We start from the raw sequence: 18,714 nt of genomic DNA, 5'->3' as shown, positions 1-18,714 counted from the left end.
CCCTTTTTGCAGGTTTTAGAAGTGAAGTGAAGGGAAGATAAAAAACACTAATACTAAACAGAAATTCAAGGATATTCCAGTCTTTCCTATTTAACGTAAGCCCTCATATGAAGAGTCAGTGATACTTTTTTACATCTTAATCATGCACATTAATATAAAGTCCACACTAACTATAAAAAATGAAACTTTATGAAACCCTATCTTGCAAATGCATACAATTTCCTAAAAATTATTTGAAAATGAACCTGACAACTTAAATTATTTCATCACAATGATGGAAAAATCATCTAAAAGTACGATACTGACACAAAACAGCCTCGACTGCTCATTTTACACTGCCCACACTGAACAACTTAACCCAGAGATATTAAGGAAATCTGTTACAGTCGACACTTTTACTTGATCTCACAATTGGTGGTGTGAAATAAAAAAACTAAAGGACTGAACAAAAGTACATTTTCCCCTCCTGTCTCTTCCTTTATTGCATTGCCTTCTAAAATAAGAGACCTCTCGAGACATATTTAGAACACGAGACGTCTTGCAGTAAAGCACAGTAACCATGGAAGCAGCATCGTACTTCAGAACTGATGCTGAAAAGTGGAATTATTATGAAAACCAGCAACACACAAGATGATAATAAAATGAAACGAATGGATTTTGGTTCATTTTTGGAGTTCAGTACCTGTCTCCAGTCAGAGTGAGCAGGACCTGTGCTTGGGCTGAGAAAACAATGAAGGAGACTCTCATGCTGGGGCTGAAGAGAAACACAAAAATCAAACATTACTTATGAGTTTACCTTTACCCAAGGTAATAAACAACAATATCCTAACATACATTTCACTTACTTATTTCATAAAACCCTCATCATCAAACAACCACCCACACAGCACATGGTAGAAAATAAAGTGAGTGAGTGTGATTGACAGATTTAAAAAAAGCTCTTACATGAGTTCAGCTCAGTTAAGGAAAATTGAAGAGGCAGAAATAATTAAGCAAACAGAAGGGGCTCTTTTAATGTCAACTAATATTAGTGCATTACTTAAAGCAGCTTCTGTGGGGCTGGAGAAGGTGATTAATCAATCCTCAGACAGGAAACATGTTGTTGTGATGAGTCACACATAAACACACACACACGTATTCTGTTGCATATACATATACTGTGTACCTGTGACTTTTTAAGGGTGCGAACTGGCACTGGACAGTCTGATGTGTCTCCGACTGCAGTCTGGCGTCATTTTTCTCTGTACAACCAGTACCGTTTACATTCACAAACCCTCTGTCATATAGAGCACATGCTGCATATGACAGAGGGTTTGTATGAAGTACGAGTCTTAAAGGTGAACTGACTTTTAGTTTTATTGATTTATTTTTTTTACAAAAACAGCTGATTTGGGAGTCAATATCCTTCACAAATTTGGGAGAAGTAAACCAGAAAAGAGACGAGGAAGAAGTACAACGTGTTCCCACTGAAATCCTCAGGTAAAATAAAACAAAACACTTTGAAGCATTAAAATACAACTGAAACACTTGGATTTAGGGAAACTTAGCATCAGCAATAGTGCTGATAATGTAACTGCAGTATCAAAATATCAGTTCACTTTTTATGAGTGGATTTGAGGTTAATACAGTTTTATAATGCCAGTGACAATACAAAACCTGAATGTTCGTATCAATATCAATGCCAATATTAATATAATATTAATATAATTTCAATACCTTATTGTAGTGCCAGTATTAAGCTATAATACTTGGTGGTGAAGCTTTGATCAAACAGAAGTTTATAACCAAGACCTCCTGGAGTAATTTTGAGTAGGTTTATGCTTTTATCATAATTAAATACTTTCTCCTAAAAGCTGCAGATAAATCAGACGTAACATCTAAAAGTCACTGTGAGTTAATCAAGGCTGCTTGTCAAACTGTGATCTAATGATTTGATAACTTGTCAAAGGATTTTTACACCGTCGTCGGCCATATTTTACACACTTACATCTAGTTTCGTCCAAAAATGAATTATGTTGGTGACTTTAATTTAACAGATCCATGTGGAACTACCGTCTTAGTTAATATACAATTTAAAGGTAACAAAAATATGGTGAGTAGTTATAGCTTTACATATAAATCTCAGTCGTCTCGCCATAATATGATAGACAGAGTTAAAATAAAGCATGTGTATGGGGAGAAAACATCAGATCATCCTTGATTCTAATCTAACAAGCCACCACTAACCATTAACATGAGCATCTGATAGGAAATAAAAAGTGCAGAGAGGTACTAAATGAAAGCACCAAATAAAGCAATGCTTGAGCAAGCATGTGATTCAATGTACTCAGTTACTTCCCACCTCTGTTACAAACAGCAAGCACACGGATGCCATCCCACAGTACGAGTTAAACTTCTGATAATTAAGCACATAAGTGTTTCCTTCAGAGATCTGAAGCCTTTGGAGCATAAGGAGAGGTGCTGATATTTCTCACCCACATGACACATGGCCCAGTTGCGATCCTCCCCCGCAAACATAGCACAATCTTTAAGCCACACGGCCAGTTTTGGCAGGGAACGGGTAGCAGCCGTATACATCCACATCCTGTCTGCAACTTTCAGAGTCATATGTGCACTAAAAACTAACCACGCTCAAGTCACGGATGAGAAATCGTGGGTGGTGACTTAACGTCAAACTTTAGGCTTTCAGTAGAGCTTCAGACTGTATATGTTACCTCTGCAGCGGCATCGAGACATTTTCTCTATCTAAGAAAGATTTGGGATGAAGAGGCGGCAATGCCAAGGACAAATCAGAGGGTGGTGTTGGGATTATTTGTCTTTGAGACGTGTGTGTGTGTGTGTGAGGGGGGTTGATGAAGTAGTCCAGTTTGCTCCACATGGAAGAACAGAAGTGCTCTTGGTGAGCGAGCATTGTTTAGCAGATTGTCGTCGTCGCCTTCCAGTGTTCTTTTGCTTTACTGTACATTGTCTGCCTGTCAGCCATTCTGTGATGGAAGCAGGGGATAAGTGTGGAGCCGGACCCCCCCGGTGCAAATGGCCATTCTCACAGCCCAGAAGACTGCTCCTCTCTGCCACCCACTCCCACCTGGTGCCTTTGCTATTTTCTTCAACCAACCACTTCATTCTGGCTGGGTCGCTACCGTCTGTACTGTGCTGGCAGGCACTGTTTCACTCAAACATTATGCAAGTGGAACATTACGAGCTGGTTACTCCAGTTTTGTCTGTTTTAAATGGATTATGTGCAAAAAGGATGTTATGGATTTTACAAAATGAGTTTGTGAAACAACTGGGAAGTCCTTTGGATGTGTGCAACAGGTTGCACCTAATGCTCTCAGTGCTTTGTGCTTTTATTACTAATTAATTATATGTATTCTGATATAATGCCACACTTCTATCAATGCTTGCCCTTGCTCCATGCTATATCTGCAGGTCTACGTAAAGATGTCCTCCTTGATCATGTTCTTTATATACTTACTACTACTACTACTACTGTACTGTATAATACTGTTTAATCTATAACGTCAGATTTCTTTTACTGTTCTAAAGGCTTCTTCTATTTTTAGTGTAATATAGATAAAACTTGATACGATTTGATTCTTTCATTATTTCAAAGACACTTGTGACTTCATACTCACCTCACAAATCTATCAGTAAGGTTCTTCACAAATGAGTAAATCTCGTACCAGTCAGTAGCAACGCTTCCAGACCTGAAACAAGAAAACAACAGTCAGCTCACAGCCCATCAGTCAGAGCAGATTGTGTGCTGGGGAGTAAAATACTGTACTGTATTTGTGCTTTGTACCACAACCACAGTTGGACATTAACACCAGCCACATGCTGGATTACTGTGCTGATAAGTCTGTGTACTATAGCAGCCACTTCAGCTGCTCTCAATGTTCGTGAGAGTTTTGCTTTCCTACAAATCTAGTAGGCTACTAGAGTTCAAATTAATTTCCAATAAAAAAGTGCAAAGGAAGACAATAACAGGAAGTGGTCAGACAGAGATGCACCTCTCCTTTGTCCCTTTTACTGTACTTTTAATGTACTAAAACTAATTAAGACTTGGTAATTGTCAAAAACTATGAATTAATTTCTGGCCGTAACCAAGGACAAACCAATTTTAGGTGGGTGTCAACCTGGAGCCCTTGGCCCTTCTCACCCGTCGATAAGTCAATCTGACCACAATGAACACAGTGTGTAAAATGTGCCCTTGGTGTAACGACGAAGGGGTAATTAAACCAATAATTACAATTCAATGTATGTGCAGAGAACATAAAACAGAAGAGTTTGACCATTAGGAGACTCATCTTTCATGCCACCTCTCTTCCCTCCTTGCTGCCCAAAGACAAGGTCACACACTGGAGGGAAGAGACAATCGTGAGGGTGAAAGAAGTTCCACAGTGCTTTGGGATTTAGGTTTTGAAGCGGTGGCTAAAGGAGAGAAAACTTTACTGCCTCATGTTGATGGTGCTATTGATCAGAATAGGCACCTGACTTGTTGGTGTTCCGCATTTACATGCCACTAGAATTAAATTTTTGTGCAATGGTGGCTATCACTACACCTGCTAGCCAGCTGAATATTTTGCTTAAAATACATGAGATTTGTTAAATTATATATTATGTTTGCTATTAACCTTAAAAACAATAAAAGTTTATTATATTAATATCTCTGTCTGAACAGAGGCAGACTGGAGGGGTGGCTGGGGTGGCACAGGCCCTGCTGCCCCCCTATGCAAGACTCAGAAGATGGTAAGCATGTTTATGATGCCAATGGTTATAGAATATTCAGGACACGCGGTAAAAAGGACAAATCAAAAACATTAACAACCTAGCTCCTAATTAGATTCACACAAGGTTCCATGTGCCCCACAGCATTATGCCCCCACCACCAACATGTTTAACTGTGGGATTCTTTGACCAAAAAAAAAAAACAGCATCCATGTGCTCAGACAGCATCAGTTTTGTCTCAACAGACTACAGAACACACAGTCTCTCTTGAAACATCAGGTCCAGAAGGGGTCAGTCCAACAATCATCTTGGCAGAGATGTGGAGATTCTTATTGACATGTCTATTTTCCTCTCCAAAGTTTTTGAAGTATTGCACTTTCCCATCCAATTTCAACAGAATTAGTCTCCTTGTGCTTTGCAATGATGCAATGTACAGCTGCTTTAGACACTGGGGCCTCTGGGACAAACTGAAATTGAAGGGTTTTTTTTTTTTTGGAAGTTTTTCCTTATCAAAGTCAAGGGTCCAAGGACAAAAGATGCTGAGCAGTTTGCGAAAACCTTCTGAGGCAAGGTTCACTTTTTAAATTTAATTGACTTTGCATTCATGTGGATGAGAAGCACTTTGAATTGTGCCACTTGCCCTGTTCATTGGAGTCTCTTAAGTAAAGTTCAATGCTAATTGTTTGCTCAGGTTTGGTTTGAAAGCTGCTTGATTGTTCAGGTGTATTTCAGTCAATCGGAAAAATGTCTTAAACTTAGTAAAGATTGTGTCTTTGTTCTTTTAGAAACAATAACCAGACCAGTTCTTCCCCAACTGGCTTTACATATTATCATTACAATTACGAAGAGTCAGAATACCTAAGAGGTAATTTCTTTGTGCAAACTGCTGACAGTAAGTTGATCTTGTCAGTATAATCAGGAAACTCAACAGCTCAGCAATTTTATCTACAGTAAACATTCATTAAAGAGACATGCAACAGTTTGCCACTGTAGCAAGCTGATGTCTGTCTGATGACATACTAATTACCACAGGTTAGGCTTTTATATTTCACAAATATAAACTTACATATGGAAAATAATTACACCCCCAACTTACAAAAGCATAAAAAAAAAGCAGACTAAACTAAATAAATACACTCGGACAAAGTTGCACCAAAATAATCTTGGTCATCATCCTGTAATTTAGCAATTTAGAAGAGGGCGGGGTAGTTTGAAAATGGGTCAGGAGAGCAGTGTTTCAACTCAACGGCCCAGAGTGATGGCATGTTTCCAAGCCAGGGAGGACAGGATTTAAAAACAGTTGCTGTCAAAGCTGCAAACTCTCCATAATGCATTGGTTGTTTCTGCAGGACTGTTGCAGCACTGTAGCATTCTGCTGAACTGACTGAATCTGGCTATGAAATATCTGTATGCTTGATTTCCAAAGCAGCAGATTGAGGGCGTCAAAGTCACAGGAAGTGATGCATTGCCAACATCTGTTCCAAAAAAAAAAAATGATGCAAGTCTTTCTCGCTAGTTTGCAATATAGCACACAGCACTTAACGACTCCTGAGACACAAAAGGTTTATTTTTGATTACATTTTAGAATTAAAATACCATACCATGAGAGGAAGAGTTGGTAAACCGCCCCATTTCCTCTTTCAAATCTTACCCATGTAAGGAAACCAATATATAAAATGTAAACCTCAAGCCTCGTGACTAGTGGTGCATCTAGACAGACAAAGACAGCAGGGTTAAGGCTTGGTTAACCATCAGCAGTTTAAACTGCCTAATTAGGGTGAGGGAAAGGTCATGGATGTGGTGCCATGAGATCTCTTAGTGCTGCTTTTTCTCCCATGTACTACAACCACTGAGCATCAAACACCTCCAGGTGAAGGATCAGCTGCCTGTCACTCGTTATGTTCCTCTGTTCATCTACTCATAGCTCAAAGTCACCAAAGGGATGTTGGGTGATAAGTCTCCACATGGATCCAGTCCATCCTTCTTGGATCTCACCAGTCAGCTTCTTTATTAAGGGCCTGGCTTTGTGCATTTGTCAGACTGAAACAGGAAAAGGCCTTTTGAAAACTTCCACCACAGTTCTTAAAGTGATTACGAGCATCGAGATGTGGAGAGGAGCACAAAGAGTTCTGGTCGAGCTGTTTGCAAAATCCCAGTGATGTGACGTCACCATATTTGGTAACACAATATCACAGTGTGTGTGTGTGTGTGTGTGTGTGTGTGTGTGTGAGCATGCATAACACAATATAACAGTAAAAAGCCTCATTCCTCTTCTCCCTCCTCATGTCAGACGTGTTCTTGTTGTTTTTTTGGGCTGCAGCGTTGTTGCAGCAGAGTGAAACCAAACTTTTCTCTTGACTTTTACTTACTTGTCTAAAACAAAGTACAGGTCGTAGGCTCCGTGACAGGACGCCTCCTCCGCCCAGCAAGACGAGGCGAACAGCCCGACGAGGACCACAGCGACCGCCGCCGAAGTCCACCGAGTCCTCCCGTGGAAAAGTTCACCTACCGCGGTGAAAGACCGACGGACCCTGTGCAGCATTTTCACTTACAAAAGTCCAGTCTGGTGCAAAATGACAACAAATCCTGTTGGTGGAGTTTCAGCCTGCTGACTACGACACGCACATCCCGCTGAGAGAGTTCCTCCAAAACAGCTTAACTTCACTGAGACCTGAGAAATAAAGGAAACCACCGCGCCGACGTCACCCGCTTTGTAGTTTCCTTCATCTTCCTGACTCAGTGTCCACTCACTCACATCCTCAATAAAAGCCGAGCCCGGTGCCTCAACGTGTCTGGGACTGATTAGAAGATATTTGAAATCACTGCTAATGGAGAAACTTCTCAGTGCTAAAGTGCACCCTTCAGAGAGGAGTCAGGCTGCGTTCAAGTGCTCATCCAAAGCTGGTAGCTCCTGGGGAATTTCATTACTGCAAATAAAAAATGTTACAAACAGACACATCAGTTTAACAATTGAAATCAGTGTTCAGGTCAGTCTACTTAGGGGTAAATTATTAATTTTTATTTACATTGTGTGTATCTTTCAGGTGCAATAATTTATATATGTGTAATGTAGTGTCCAGGATAAAAAAGCCTGTATAAGAACCTTAAATTTGTAGGTAAAATAAGTTAAGTCTTGTCAAGAAGATAGGATGATGTATGATTTGATGCATGTTTCTGTGTATACCATTCGAGTATTTTGTTTTTGCATGTTTAGTTTTTATTATTGTCTTTTTTAATAAATATTTAACTGTGAAATTAAATCAAAGCGTGATGTTTGTTGTTTTCCTCATTCTCTAATAAAGCAAACCAAAGAAAGAGTAGGATTCAACAAACACAAACCCTTCATCAAGTTCAAGTATTCCTCCCATGCTGGTTCCAATTTTTCCGACAGCGCTTGAACGCCACAGACTCAAGTCCAGTGCGCATGAGTGTAACACAACATCTGCATCATCTCTATTATTGGCCTTGTTATTAATGTTACATCAATAATATTCAAGCTGATGGGATGTGAGGTAATTTATGACAAACCCTAATTAATTAAAGTAATTATGTTTTCCAGGGAGGTATTTTAAGACGAATTTCCAGAGGTTTTACTTCAACAAGATGTTTCAGAGCTGCTACAGATTCTACATTTTGACAAATTACCTGTGTATGAAAGTAAAAACAGCATCCATGTTAAATTTAAATCTGCATGATTCTTTTTAAGTTTTGGCATCAAACTACAAAACAGATTCAACAGAGAAGGTGAACTTTTAATACTAAAACATGAGTTCTCATTTTTCAAGGCAGTGTAATTGATTCCATTTTAACAACACACGTACAGTAATAATAAATGTATTCTTTTCTCATAATTTAATTTCCACCAGGTATTTTATTGACATCCATGTTGGGTCAAGAAGCTCTCATTCAGTCGATTTTTAGCTCATCATTATGTCTCAGGCGCATTTTATCTAAATTTTTATGGACACTTGGCAAACAAAGCATGAGTGGAAAGTACAGTATTTTCTTTCCAGTGAACAGTCATTAAAAAGCAAACAGAAAAATCTGTTGGCACAAGGGAGACAGTGTGCAGATGTGAGATCAGAAACAAAACCAGAAGAAATTCTGATGTTTTCATTAAACTGTTCCTTGTGCATTTCTCTGCGTGATGTGAGGTGTTCTTGCGAGCCCCGTTTATGTTAGTGTTCTCATCCCTTTTGTAATTATTCATTCCTTTTATATTTTTAAAAATAAAGATATTTGTTCTGGCATTTCTTTTATAGTGTTAGCAAAGAGGCAGACAGGCAACACTGGAGAAGACAGAGGGTTATGACACACAGTACGGGTCCACAGCCAGACTCAATCCAAGGACGCTCCAGTTTCATGGAACTCCCTCTTTTTTTGGTGTTTATAACTCACATGTACCCAAACTTTGTGCTGTGCTCCTCTAATTACACACAACTTAAACTGACCCTAGAACACCATAAAACCGTTGTGGGGATGCTAAACTGTTCCTAATGGTAGAATTGTTTGCCTGCTGATTTTACCGTGCAGTGATTTAGAGAAGTGTTGATGTCTCTTTCAAAGCTGCTACACAAGTAGAAATGCATTTTAAGAGTATGGGGGACTTTCCTGTTTAACATTTAATTAAAATTGCCTTTTAATTCAAGGCACATTATGGAAAGTCCAGGTGCCTCCATGTTTAGCATGGATGGTTCATTGTTTGATTTAAATCCCCAAACCTGGCAGCCGTAGTGCGTTGCTCTACTCATTTATCTACAGCCGGAGCCGAACCCCTAAACCTGGCAGTGCACCACAACGTTGTGTGCAATAAATCGAAGCCTTCCTCGTCTTATTGTTGCCATCATCTACCCACTAAGCTAGACTCCGCTATTTAACTCAACGCAATGTGAGCATGTGGCCAAGCAGGATTCCAAAACCAAGTCTTTCAGGGAATATCAAGACGGATACTGCAAATGCTCTAACAGTTGCATGTGTTGAATCAAGATGAGTAATGACGTTTCGTAACTCCTGTGTATGTGACTACTTTGCCCTCCAGTTACAATAAAAGCTCGGGATACAGTTCATTGGGAGGTACTTTCCAGGACAGGTTTGGCCTTATCTCAACACTTGTGCCTCTTATTTAAACACGGGAAATGTGACTTCAGGATATGGAATTACGTTAAACAAGCAGCACTTAAAGGTAAAAGACAGCTGGTGTTTAGCACTACCTGGTTTACCTGTATCTAATCCAACACATGTTCACATAAAGCAAGATTTAAAAGGTTTTATATTTTAATTATAATTTATGTGATAGATGGTGCCATATTTGTTTGTTGGTTTTATATTATAAGGTATATCGCTGTAAATCTATAAAAAAAAAAAAAAAATCTCCGTGATAGAAATGTTTTGTTTTTATACATTCACACCCACAGAGTTTTGAAACAACTGTCTGTAGATTTTTAGGTTGTGCAACATATTCCTGGCAATTTTTACATGACATACAGTAAGCACCTCCTACTTCCAGAGTTGGGGAAAGTCATTGAATAGTGGATCACAAGTCAGTCTTGTCTACAAAGACATGAAGGTCTTCATCAAGTCCTAAACTTTGTGCTTTACAGTAAGTCATAAAAATGTAAAGACATTTTGAATCAACTCATTGACTCATTGAGTGAGTTTATCTTTATATATTCTGGTAGTAAACAAATATTATATTCATTGCACTAATACCTAATATTGGGTTGTTTGAGTACGGTCATTAGTGAAGTTATATTCAGTCTTAAAAATACACATTTTGTTTCAACCTGCTTAAAGTTCTAATTTTGCAATTATTTCAGCAAATATTTTCAGTATAAGAAGCAATTTCTCACACCACAGCTTCTACTAAAACATGCATTATGCGAAGCAACAAAATCTATTTTCTTTTGTTTGGTCTCAGTGTGAAAACTGTGCTGTCACACAACTCCATATCAGCGAGGTAATTACCACTAACACACCTCATCAAATCTGAATAGTCCAGAAACTGCAACACACGAGTATAATTATCTGGCAAATCAAAGTATAATTAGATTTTAATTAGAATGTTAATTCTTTTGCACGCCATTTGGTTTCAGTATATGCCACCTAACTCGGTGTATCATGAGAGAACAAAGAGAACAAAAAACAACAACCATGTATTTCCCATTATTTGGGAAATTTACGTGTGTTTGAGAATCCAGTGGCTTGAGAAAATAGTTGTAGTACATTCATTTGTCATGGGGCTTTTAAGGTGGAAGAGGAATCAAAAGTGACAGTAAAAACAACAATACTAATTTATGGAAGCAATGAAGTGTTGAAGCTAATCAAGAGATAAACCCATGACAAAATGCAAAAGTGTAAGAACAAATATTTAAAAATGGAAACCTAGCTACGATACAGTCATCCATGGTTTTCTAAGAGATCCAGTGAAAGCCAATAAACCTTTTAACCTCTTCAAAAATCATGACTTTCTTTTGCAGATATCTTAAGAGAAACACTCTTCATTCTGAGCAGTAATGAAACACAGATGTACCCATTAGGTACTAGCTACTAATAATAATATTGATGTACTTTATTGATCCCCTTGGGGAAATTGTGGTTGGACATGTTTCGGTGGCTTGTCCAAGGACACCTCGACAACTAGCCAGGAGGAATCAAACCACTAATCCTGGGGTTTGTAGGTGACTACCAACTGAGCTACTGCCTTCCCACATAATAATAACTGTGTTTTCACCTCAAAACAAGCAAATCTAAAACTACTTTAAACCAAAAACTGCCATGACATGTGACAATAAAGAATCTCTTTAAGATAAAAAGGAATTTAAATGATTTCTGTAACACCATGCTAATGCTAACTTATTGTAACTAAGATGTAGTCCTAACTCTTTCTTCAGTTCTTTTTGTGCTGTGATTCAGGATCTTTTACATTTTACATTTGCTAAACAACAATTTTCACATATAAACTCTGGACAGTGTCAGGAGATTCAGGCAGACATTGTGCAGAATTGTCCATTCATATGTAGTACACGGAAGGAAATTGTCCAAGTCAGATGCGTTCTCACAAGGGGAGAAACGCCACTTGATATCAGTGAGGGGAAGAAGTGCTTGTGTAGAACTGAATTTGTGTATTTGTGTTCTCATATGTAATGACTACAGACGTTAGGGTAACTGTGCATGTGTGTGTTTTACCTCCTCAAATGAAATAGGCTTGAATTTGCTTACGCAGAATGGGGTCAAACAAACAATTACAACAACACAAATTTCTATGTATCCAGTGCGATGAACGTTAAACATTAAGCACAAAAACTGCTAGAAAACTGCTAGTCTACAAAAAATTAATCAATCAAACCAATGCAACCATATTTCCAAGAATCAGAAAACAATTCATTATGGTTAAATGACTCATTACAATTTCTGAAACAGCTAGACCCAGCAAAAAGATGAAATTCTCAGAGGTCCTGCTTTAATGCTGTGGTTTGCACACTTCCTTCAGTCTGAGCAATATATTTATATATATTTGTTCCTCAAAGATTAGTTGCACTACACCGTTGAGATGCCACACCAAACTGAGTTACAACACATTAGGTTCTGTATTTGTCTATTTGTGCACAACATTGAAATGATCAAACTCACTGAGAATTTACTGAATCAGCGTCTTGCTCTCTGTGATTCAATGTGGTTTATTTGTTAGCAGACTGTACAGATTTGTCCTCCGAAGCTCCTTGTTTGAGATGCTTCAATGCTGTTGATAACTGATAATTGGGGAGGCGTCAGGAACTCAAGGCTTCTCAAGAAAAGCAACCAAAGAAGTATTAGTCACAATAACAAAGATCCACTGAGGTCTAATAGCATCTATAACTCATAATTACCGTAATAACTGTTATTTTAGCTTGTTTTTCCTCCTTTGAGAAAGCATTGTTTGTCACTAATGGCATCTTAAGTTGAAATTAAGTGCCTTGCCCAAAAGTAAACAGCAGCTATCAATCATGACTTGAGGCCAAGTGTCAAAACCCACGTAAATGTGTGCGTTTGTGTGGCATTTAAACAGCTCCACCATCTGCCCAGTTTGTGTAAATGGTAATTATATTCACAGTGAACAACTTGTGTTGTTTTGAACAATAACTTTGTCCATTCAACCTCATCAGCTGCTCCATATCAACATCGATTTCTGTGCATTGCACATGTTTACTGGAAACAGCTGTAAGAACAACACAAAAAAACCCAAACATGATGCTCTAGCATGTGGTGCTTTACAAGAAAGATAAGGAGAAGTCACAACAAAACCAATAAAACAAATCTGACACAAGTCCTCATCACAAGAACACTTATCACACAAGTATTAGGTAAATACCTGTGTGATGAGTGGGTGCCATCACGCACACAGGTACTTTACTTTGTTATAACACTGTTATCATCACCGCCCTCCATGCAGGAGACCAGGGTTTGAATCCCAGCTGTGGCCTAACTCCAGTAGGGGAAACCTCCTTACACTTACACTGCCTACCCTTCTAGCCTTATCTCACTTGTAAGTGGCTTTGGATAAAAGTGTCTACTAAATAAAAATGTAAGATTATAAGTAAAACTGTAAGTTCATGCTGTAAAGATGCTTCAACTGTTTTTTTCTGTGCTCACCTTCACTCCTTTCCTGTACAACGGGCCTAAGCTAAAGCACACATCTGCACCGACTCCATGGTCCTCAGAGGCAGACGTTAGCATTTAGAGAAGGACAGGCAGCGAGGCATCGTCCAGATAATGAAATGAATCCACGTTTGATCCTCTCGTCGTCGCCCGGTAATTGTTCTTGATTCCCCCTTTGTGTTTCACGCTTGACTCCCCGCTCATATCAGGGCCCGTGTATGAAGACAGGCTCGTTCCCCCTATCAGTGACAGCAGAGTTCAGTGATTAACAAATTAAGGATCTTCTTTGCCTTAATCTGTCTCGAGGCTTTTTTCAGTTGGCTCCTGCGGAAACATGTTTGGCAGTGACAGCACCTCTGCTCCCATGTTTAATTGGATTAGAGGGAAGTCGGCATTAATACACTCTCAGACGGGGCATTGGGAAGGCTGGATGAGTGGAAAACAGGTGATGAAGTCGTTTCAGAATTACCTTTTCAACTTCTTTCAACGCTCTCATGAGACGTCAAGGATTTCTTTGGCATGGAGTATCATGGGAGGACGTGAAAGCTGTGTGTGTGCGTATGGATTAATTTAGGGAAACATTAGGCTGATCCGATTAATGTCAACGTGGGAACATTCAGCGGTTTCCTGATGTTCAACAGTGGGGATGGAGAAATGCAAAGGATTATTAAGGTCTCCAGTTTAGTTGGAGATGTTTTGCACAATTGTCGAATATATTTCAAACCTCCTTCTTTCCTCTTGCTGTGTGATGAGAGTTGCATGTTCTTACACATCAGTGGTCTGTCAGCTGGCTGTTCACTTTATTCCAAAGATTATTACTATTAAAATATTACTTTGGTGATCTCTTGAACTAATGCCATTGCAACATTCACATGTGGTTTTGAACATAGTGCAGGTTTAGACAAAACTTGGTTTAGATTTCTTTGGTCCCCAATGGATAAACCATGAAAATACTTATGATCTCTGAGTATTGATCCAGCAGGACAAAACATATGAACACATTTAAGCTTTTACCTCCCACCTACTCCATCTCTGAAGCCTGTGTTGTATCTTCCAGCTTCTGATTGACTGAACACACCTAATCCAGGTTACTGGAGATGGGTGTAAACAAGCACGGCAGGAGGGCTGAGGACCGAGTATGGGAACCACTAAGCTAGTCAAAGTACAAGTCGGGCAAAGGAGTCAAATAGGAAAGTAGGCTACAGAGCTGTCTGTGGTGAGATGATCGTGTCCAAAACACTGTTAGTAACGAGGTCTGTGGCTTTTATTTTCATGTCTGTTATGCTATGATGGATGAAATTAAGGCTTCACTTGGGACAACATGGAGAAAATCTCTGGTGTGTCCTCTCTCATTGGGAGTAACAAAGGATGACAGAAAGTCAGAAACAAAATGAATTCAGTGCTTTGTTGCTTTGTTGGCCTTCCTGCGAGTGCTGCCAAACTTCATCTTCAGCTACATTTGGATTCATTCAACATCTGCTCTGATTTTGACTGACCGTAAAAATGTTCAACAGCGGTCAACATGGGGGATAGGAAAATCTTTCTGAATTTTGGAAATAAAAGTAAACATATTCAAAATATTTATCATAGATTGATTGTTGTGGCAGCAACAAAAGCATTTATATACTTGACATGAATTGTTTGCTCAGTTTGCTCCTCAGCCAGAGGAGTTGGGCAACAGATTTCCACAAAGTGTTTCCAAAGTTCACAAGTGAAAACTCTGCGGAATTCATGGTCTGGTCCAGACCAAACACGTCAGAATTCACAGCCAGATACAACCAATTTTATTCCTGTTTGTGTCACAGTGCTAGATGGCTCAGTGAGGGCTTCACACTTTGTCTTTGTACTGCAGTAATCATCAGTTTGATAAGTAATCGTGGAAATCACAAATGGAAGTTGTACATTTAAAACTATATGACAAAATCATGTCATGGGGTCACTGTTTGAATATAATTCACAACTTTGATAATGCTAGAGGTTCACAAATGTTTGCCACATACAAACGTGTACAATTTCATAATTTTAATAAGTAAATAAATGAAAAGGTGTATGTTTGTCAACTATGTTTAATGTTTTATCACTTTATCTAGATTTTTAGGACATTTATGTTTCAAGATTTGCCATTTTCACTATCAGAAGGATCAGACAATACCTTTCAGACTACACAACACGCCTCATTGTGCAGGCTCTGGTTACATCTCAGCTTGACTGTCTGTCTTACTGATGGGGTTACCAGCATGCACCATCAAACTGCTCCAGAAGATACAAAATGCAGCAGCATGTCTCATTTTTGATCAGCCAAAAAGGACACATTACACCACTTTTCAAATCTCTGTAGCCTGCCTGAAACATGTTCAAAGTCCTGACCGTTGCCTACGAAGTGGTCAATTCAAAAGCACTGGCTTACCTGAACTCTGAACTCTTGAGGTCCCCTCACCTCACCTCAAAAGATCTCAGGCAAATCTTTTTTCAGCTCAGTGGTTCCACGATGGTGGAATAACCTGTCCACCTGTTTAAACTTTTAAAAACAGAACTCTTACAAACCCTTAAAACCTTTATTTAAAAAAACCCACTTTTATCTTATGAAACTTAAACAGCTTTTTAAAGCATTTTACTTTAAAGTTCGTCTCCTTGGCTTGATATCAGATATCTGTTTGCTTTCTACCTCCCTTGTAAGTCACTTTGGATATCTGCCAAATAACTAAATGTAAATGCTTTAACTCATATTTATGCATAAAGAAAATTACATTTCAACTTCTATCATCATTTGTTAGTCACACAACAATTTGGATTCAACCAGTTTTCTCCAAAACTGACACACAGTGAATACCTGCGTCCTCTTTTAGTTCAGGCACCTCCACTAATCTGTAAAAACACAACCATCAGTTTGCATCCATCTCATTCCTCTGTCTCATACTCCTCCTCCTCCTCCCCTCCGTGTGTTTTATTTACTTGGCTGACATGCAGCCTTCGTGCTGGCAGCTTTGTCCATCAAAAGGCACCTGCTCCTGGTGCTTGTTTGCTCACCTTCCTGTCCAGAACAGTGGGGATGAGTGTCAGCAAAGACACTTCATCTGTGTTTTTTCCCACACTGATGAAATGTTGTTGTGGATGTGACGGGCTGCCTGTGCAAGCGTCACATCAGCACGGCATCCCGAGGCATGTTTGTCTCTAGAAAAAGTCACAGAATTACACCACTGCATTACATTTAATCATCAACCACATTCTTGGGGTGAGAACAGATTGTTACTTAAGGATATTTCATAATATATGAGTGTTGGTTGACACAGTGCTTATTATTGCAGGTACTCATCCTGTGAACTCCCACCAGACAGATTCCTTATGGCAAATTCCTCTGTTCACCATATAGGTCTGAGATTACATATGTCCATGTAACAATGACAACGGCATCTTTTCATTTTTCCTATAATGATTATCAGGTAGGACATGACACTTACATTATGTGACTTGTTGTTGACACATGCTTGCATTACATTTCCTGCACACCGGACAGAGGCATGGTGACACGGTTTGTGCATCACGATTCAAACTTGAGAAAGAGTTTGTTTTTGCAACATTTCCTTCAATTATTGAACCATTTCATGATGTTTAGCTGTTAGTGGATCTTGAATGTTTTCCAAAAACCTATATAAGAACCATAAAACAGTAATGAAGACCACAGTAATGCAGATGATTCTGCTTTCTCACGGTGATCATCAAAGGTCTTGAGGAAAATACATAAATACAGAACTTGTTTCCCAGCTTTGTGGTTCCTGAACTTCCAGGTTCCTCTATTTTCAGGATACGATTATTAGTGTGTGTCATGAGACTTCACATCTTTTAATGATGAGAAATCGACAGATTGAGGTAAAAAAATATGAGTTAAGTAATCTCCGACCTTTATCAGCCCCTGTTGGCAAAGAGCTGCAAATGCATCATGTCAGCGTTAGACCCAATTCTGCTACTTGAGTTAAGAACAAGTGGTCAATGGAGAATTAAGGTTAGAGTTACTTCACAAATGTATGTGTGTTCAAGTGAACGAGTACATAAGAGGCAGAGGAACAATGAGCAGAACAAAGAACGACAAAGAGAAAGAACAGCAAGAATGAATTCACTGATGTGAAACCAGTGTAGACGAGACTTCTGAGTAGCTGTTGCTTCACATGTCAGGCTGCGGCGCTGCTGAACACTGACGGGGGCTGATTGGTGAAGGCCATCCCTTCATAGCTTAATGATGGTCCCACAGCGCCCTGTCCCTCCGGGGGAAAACACTTTTTAAAGAAGAAGAAGAAGGAAGTCCACGAGCCTTGCTTTCTCTTAAAGTGGCAGCAAATAATCCATTCAACCCTGTCACCTCCAGTGCGACCCACAATCCCCCCCCCACCCCTTGTTCCACCAGTCCCAGTTCAAACATGCCCCAGGCGCTGGGAGCAAGATAGCAAAGCGAACAATTGCCGTGTTCACAGTTCATCTTGCCGATGTTTTTTCCAGCCTGTCATGGGAGTCTTTGCACTTTTGCAGCATTAGAAGAAAACTTGCTGGCACATTGTTGTTTTCTTGTGACTCAGAAGATGGTTTGACCTCACATGACCTCTCAGGGAGCACCTGTCTCCCTAAGAGGCCATGTAATTACGTAAATACCTGAATCATTAAGCTGTATTTACCTCTTGTAAAGATTTATAAACATATGAGTCACAAGTTAGTAGATTTCTGTTCAACTCCACTGAATACCAAACCTCTGTCATGGAGCAAATAGAAACCCTTCGATCGTATCATATTTATTTGTATTTTTGATTTATAGGTGGTCTCTGATGTCTGAGATTTAATGTGATTTTAAATGTGGTGAGATTTATGTACCCCCTGTGAATCAATGAAGAGATGCCCCCTGTTTCCAGAGCCTAAATGGATTTACCTATCCAGTCACACTTGAGTTCCTGCATGGACGTACCTCCTCATTCAACTTGACAAGCTTGCCGGTCCACATTTAATCTGATGACTAAAAGTATGTAACGCATGTGACAAAATCCTCAGACAGACCAGGGTGGTGATGGTTGTGCTGCGGGGGGATCCAACCTCGCCTGCTCCCCTTCAGCGTCACATCTCTTGACAGCTGCCATTTTCAGCACTGCGCTTTGCCTTGGTCGCCAGCCGACCGCCAAGTCCCCATCAACTTTGCTTTCTCACCGCCTTTTCCTGCTCAGGTTTCCAGAGTGCAGACTGGAGACAGCGGAGAGACTTGGCGCGGTGTCGCCATAGATTAGCAATATGGCCTTGAGAGCCAACAGTCCGTCACCCAGACCTGAGACATAGAGATGGCAGGAAAATCAAACGAAAAACATCCTGAACTTAGGG

At 39.6% G+C, this 18,714-nt stretch overlaps 1 protein-coding gene across 1 annotated transcript in view; it reads right to left on the bottom strand.

Moving 5' to 3' along the window:
* antxr2a (ANTXR cell adhesion molecule 2a) overlaps nucleotides 1-7,727 on the bottom strand; it is a 61,987-nt gene extending 54,260 nt beyond the window's left edge. The window contains exons 1-3 of the mRNA XM_026343444.1: nucleotides 7,098-7,727; nucleotides 3,636-3,707; nucleotides 683-754 (exon numbers count right to left, since the gene is read on the bottom strand). Coding sequence (XP_026199229.1) covers nucleotides 683-754; nucleotides 3,636-3,707; nucleotides 7,098-7,270 — 317 coding nt within the window. The 5' untranslated portion in view covers nucleotides 7,271-7,727. The remainder of the gene's footprint in view (nucleotides 1-682; nucleotides 755-3,635; nucleotides 3,708-7,097) is intronic.
* Nucleotides 7,728-18,714: the final 10,987 nt, after the last annotated feature.

Source organism: Anabas testudineus, chromosome 9 (genome assembly GCF_900324465.2).
Source record: "Anabas testudineus chromosome 9, fAnaTes1.2, whole genome shotgun sequence".
Lineage (NCBI taxonomy): Eukaryota > Metazoa > Chordata > Actinopteri > Anabantiformes > Anabantidae > Anabas > Anabas testudineus.
The sequence above is the reverse complement of the archived record's forward strand: the minus strand, read 5'-3'. Positions and strand labels throughout refer to the sequence as shown.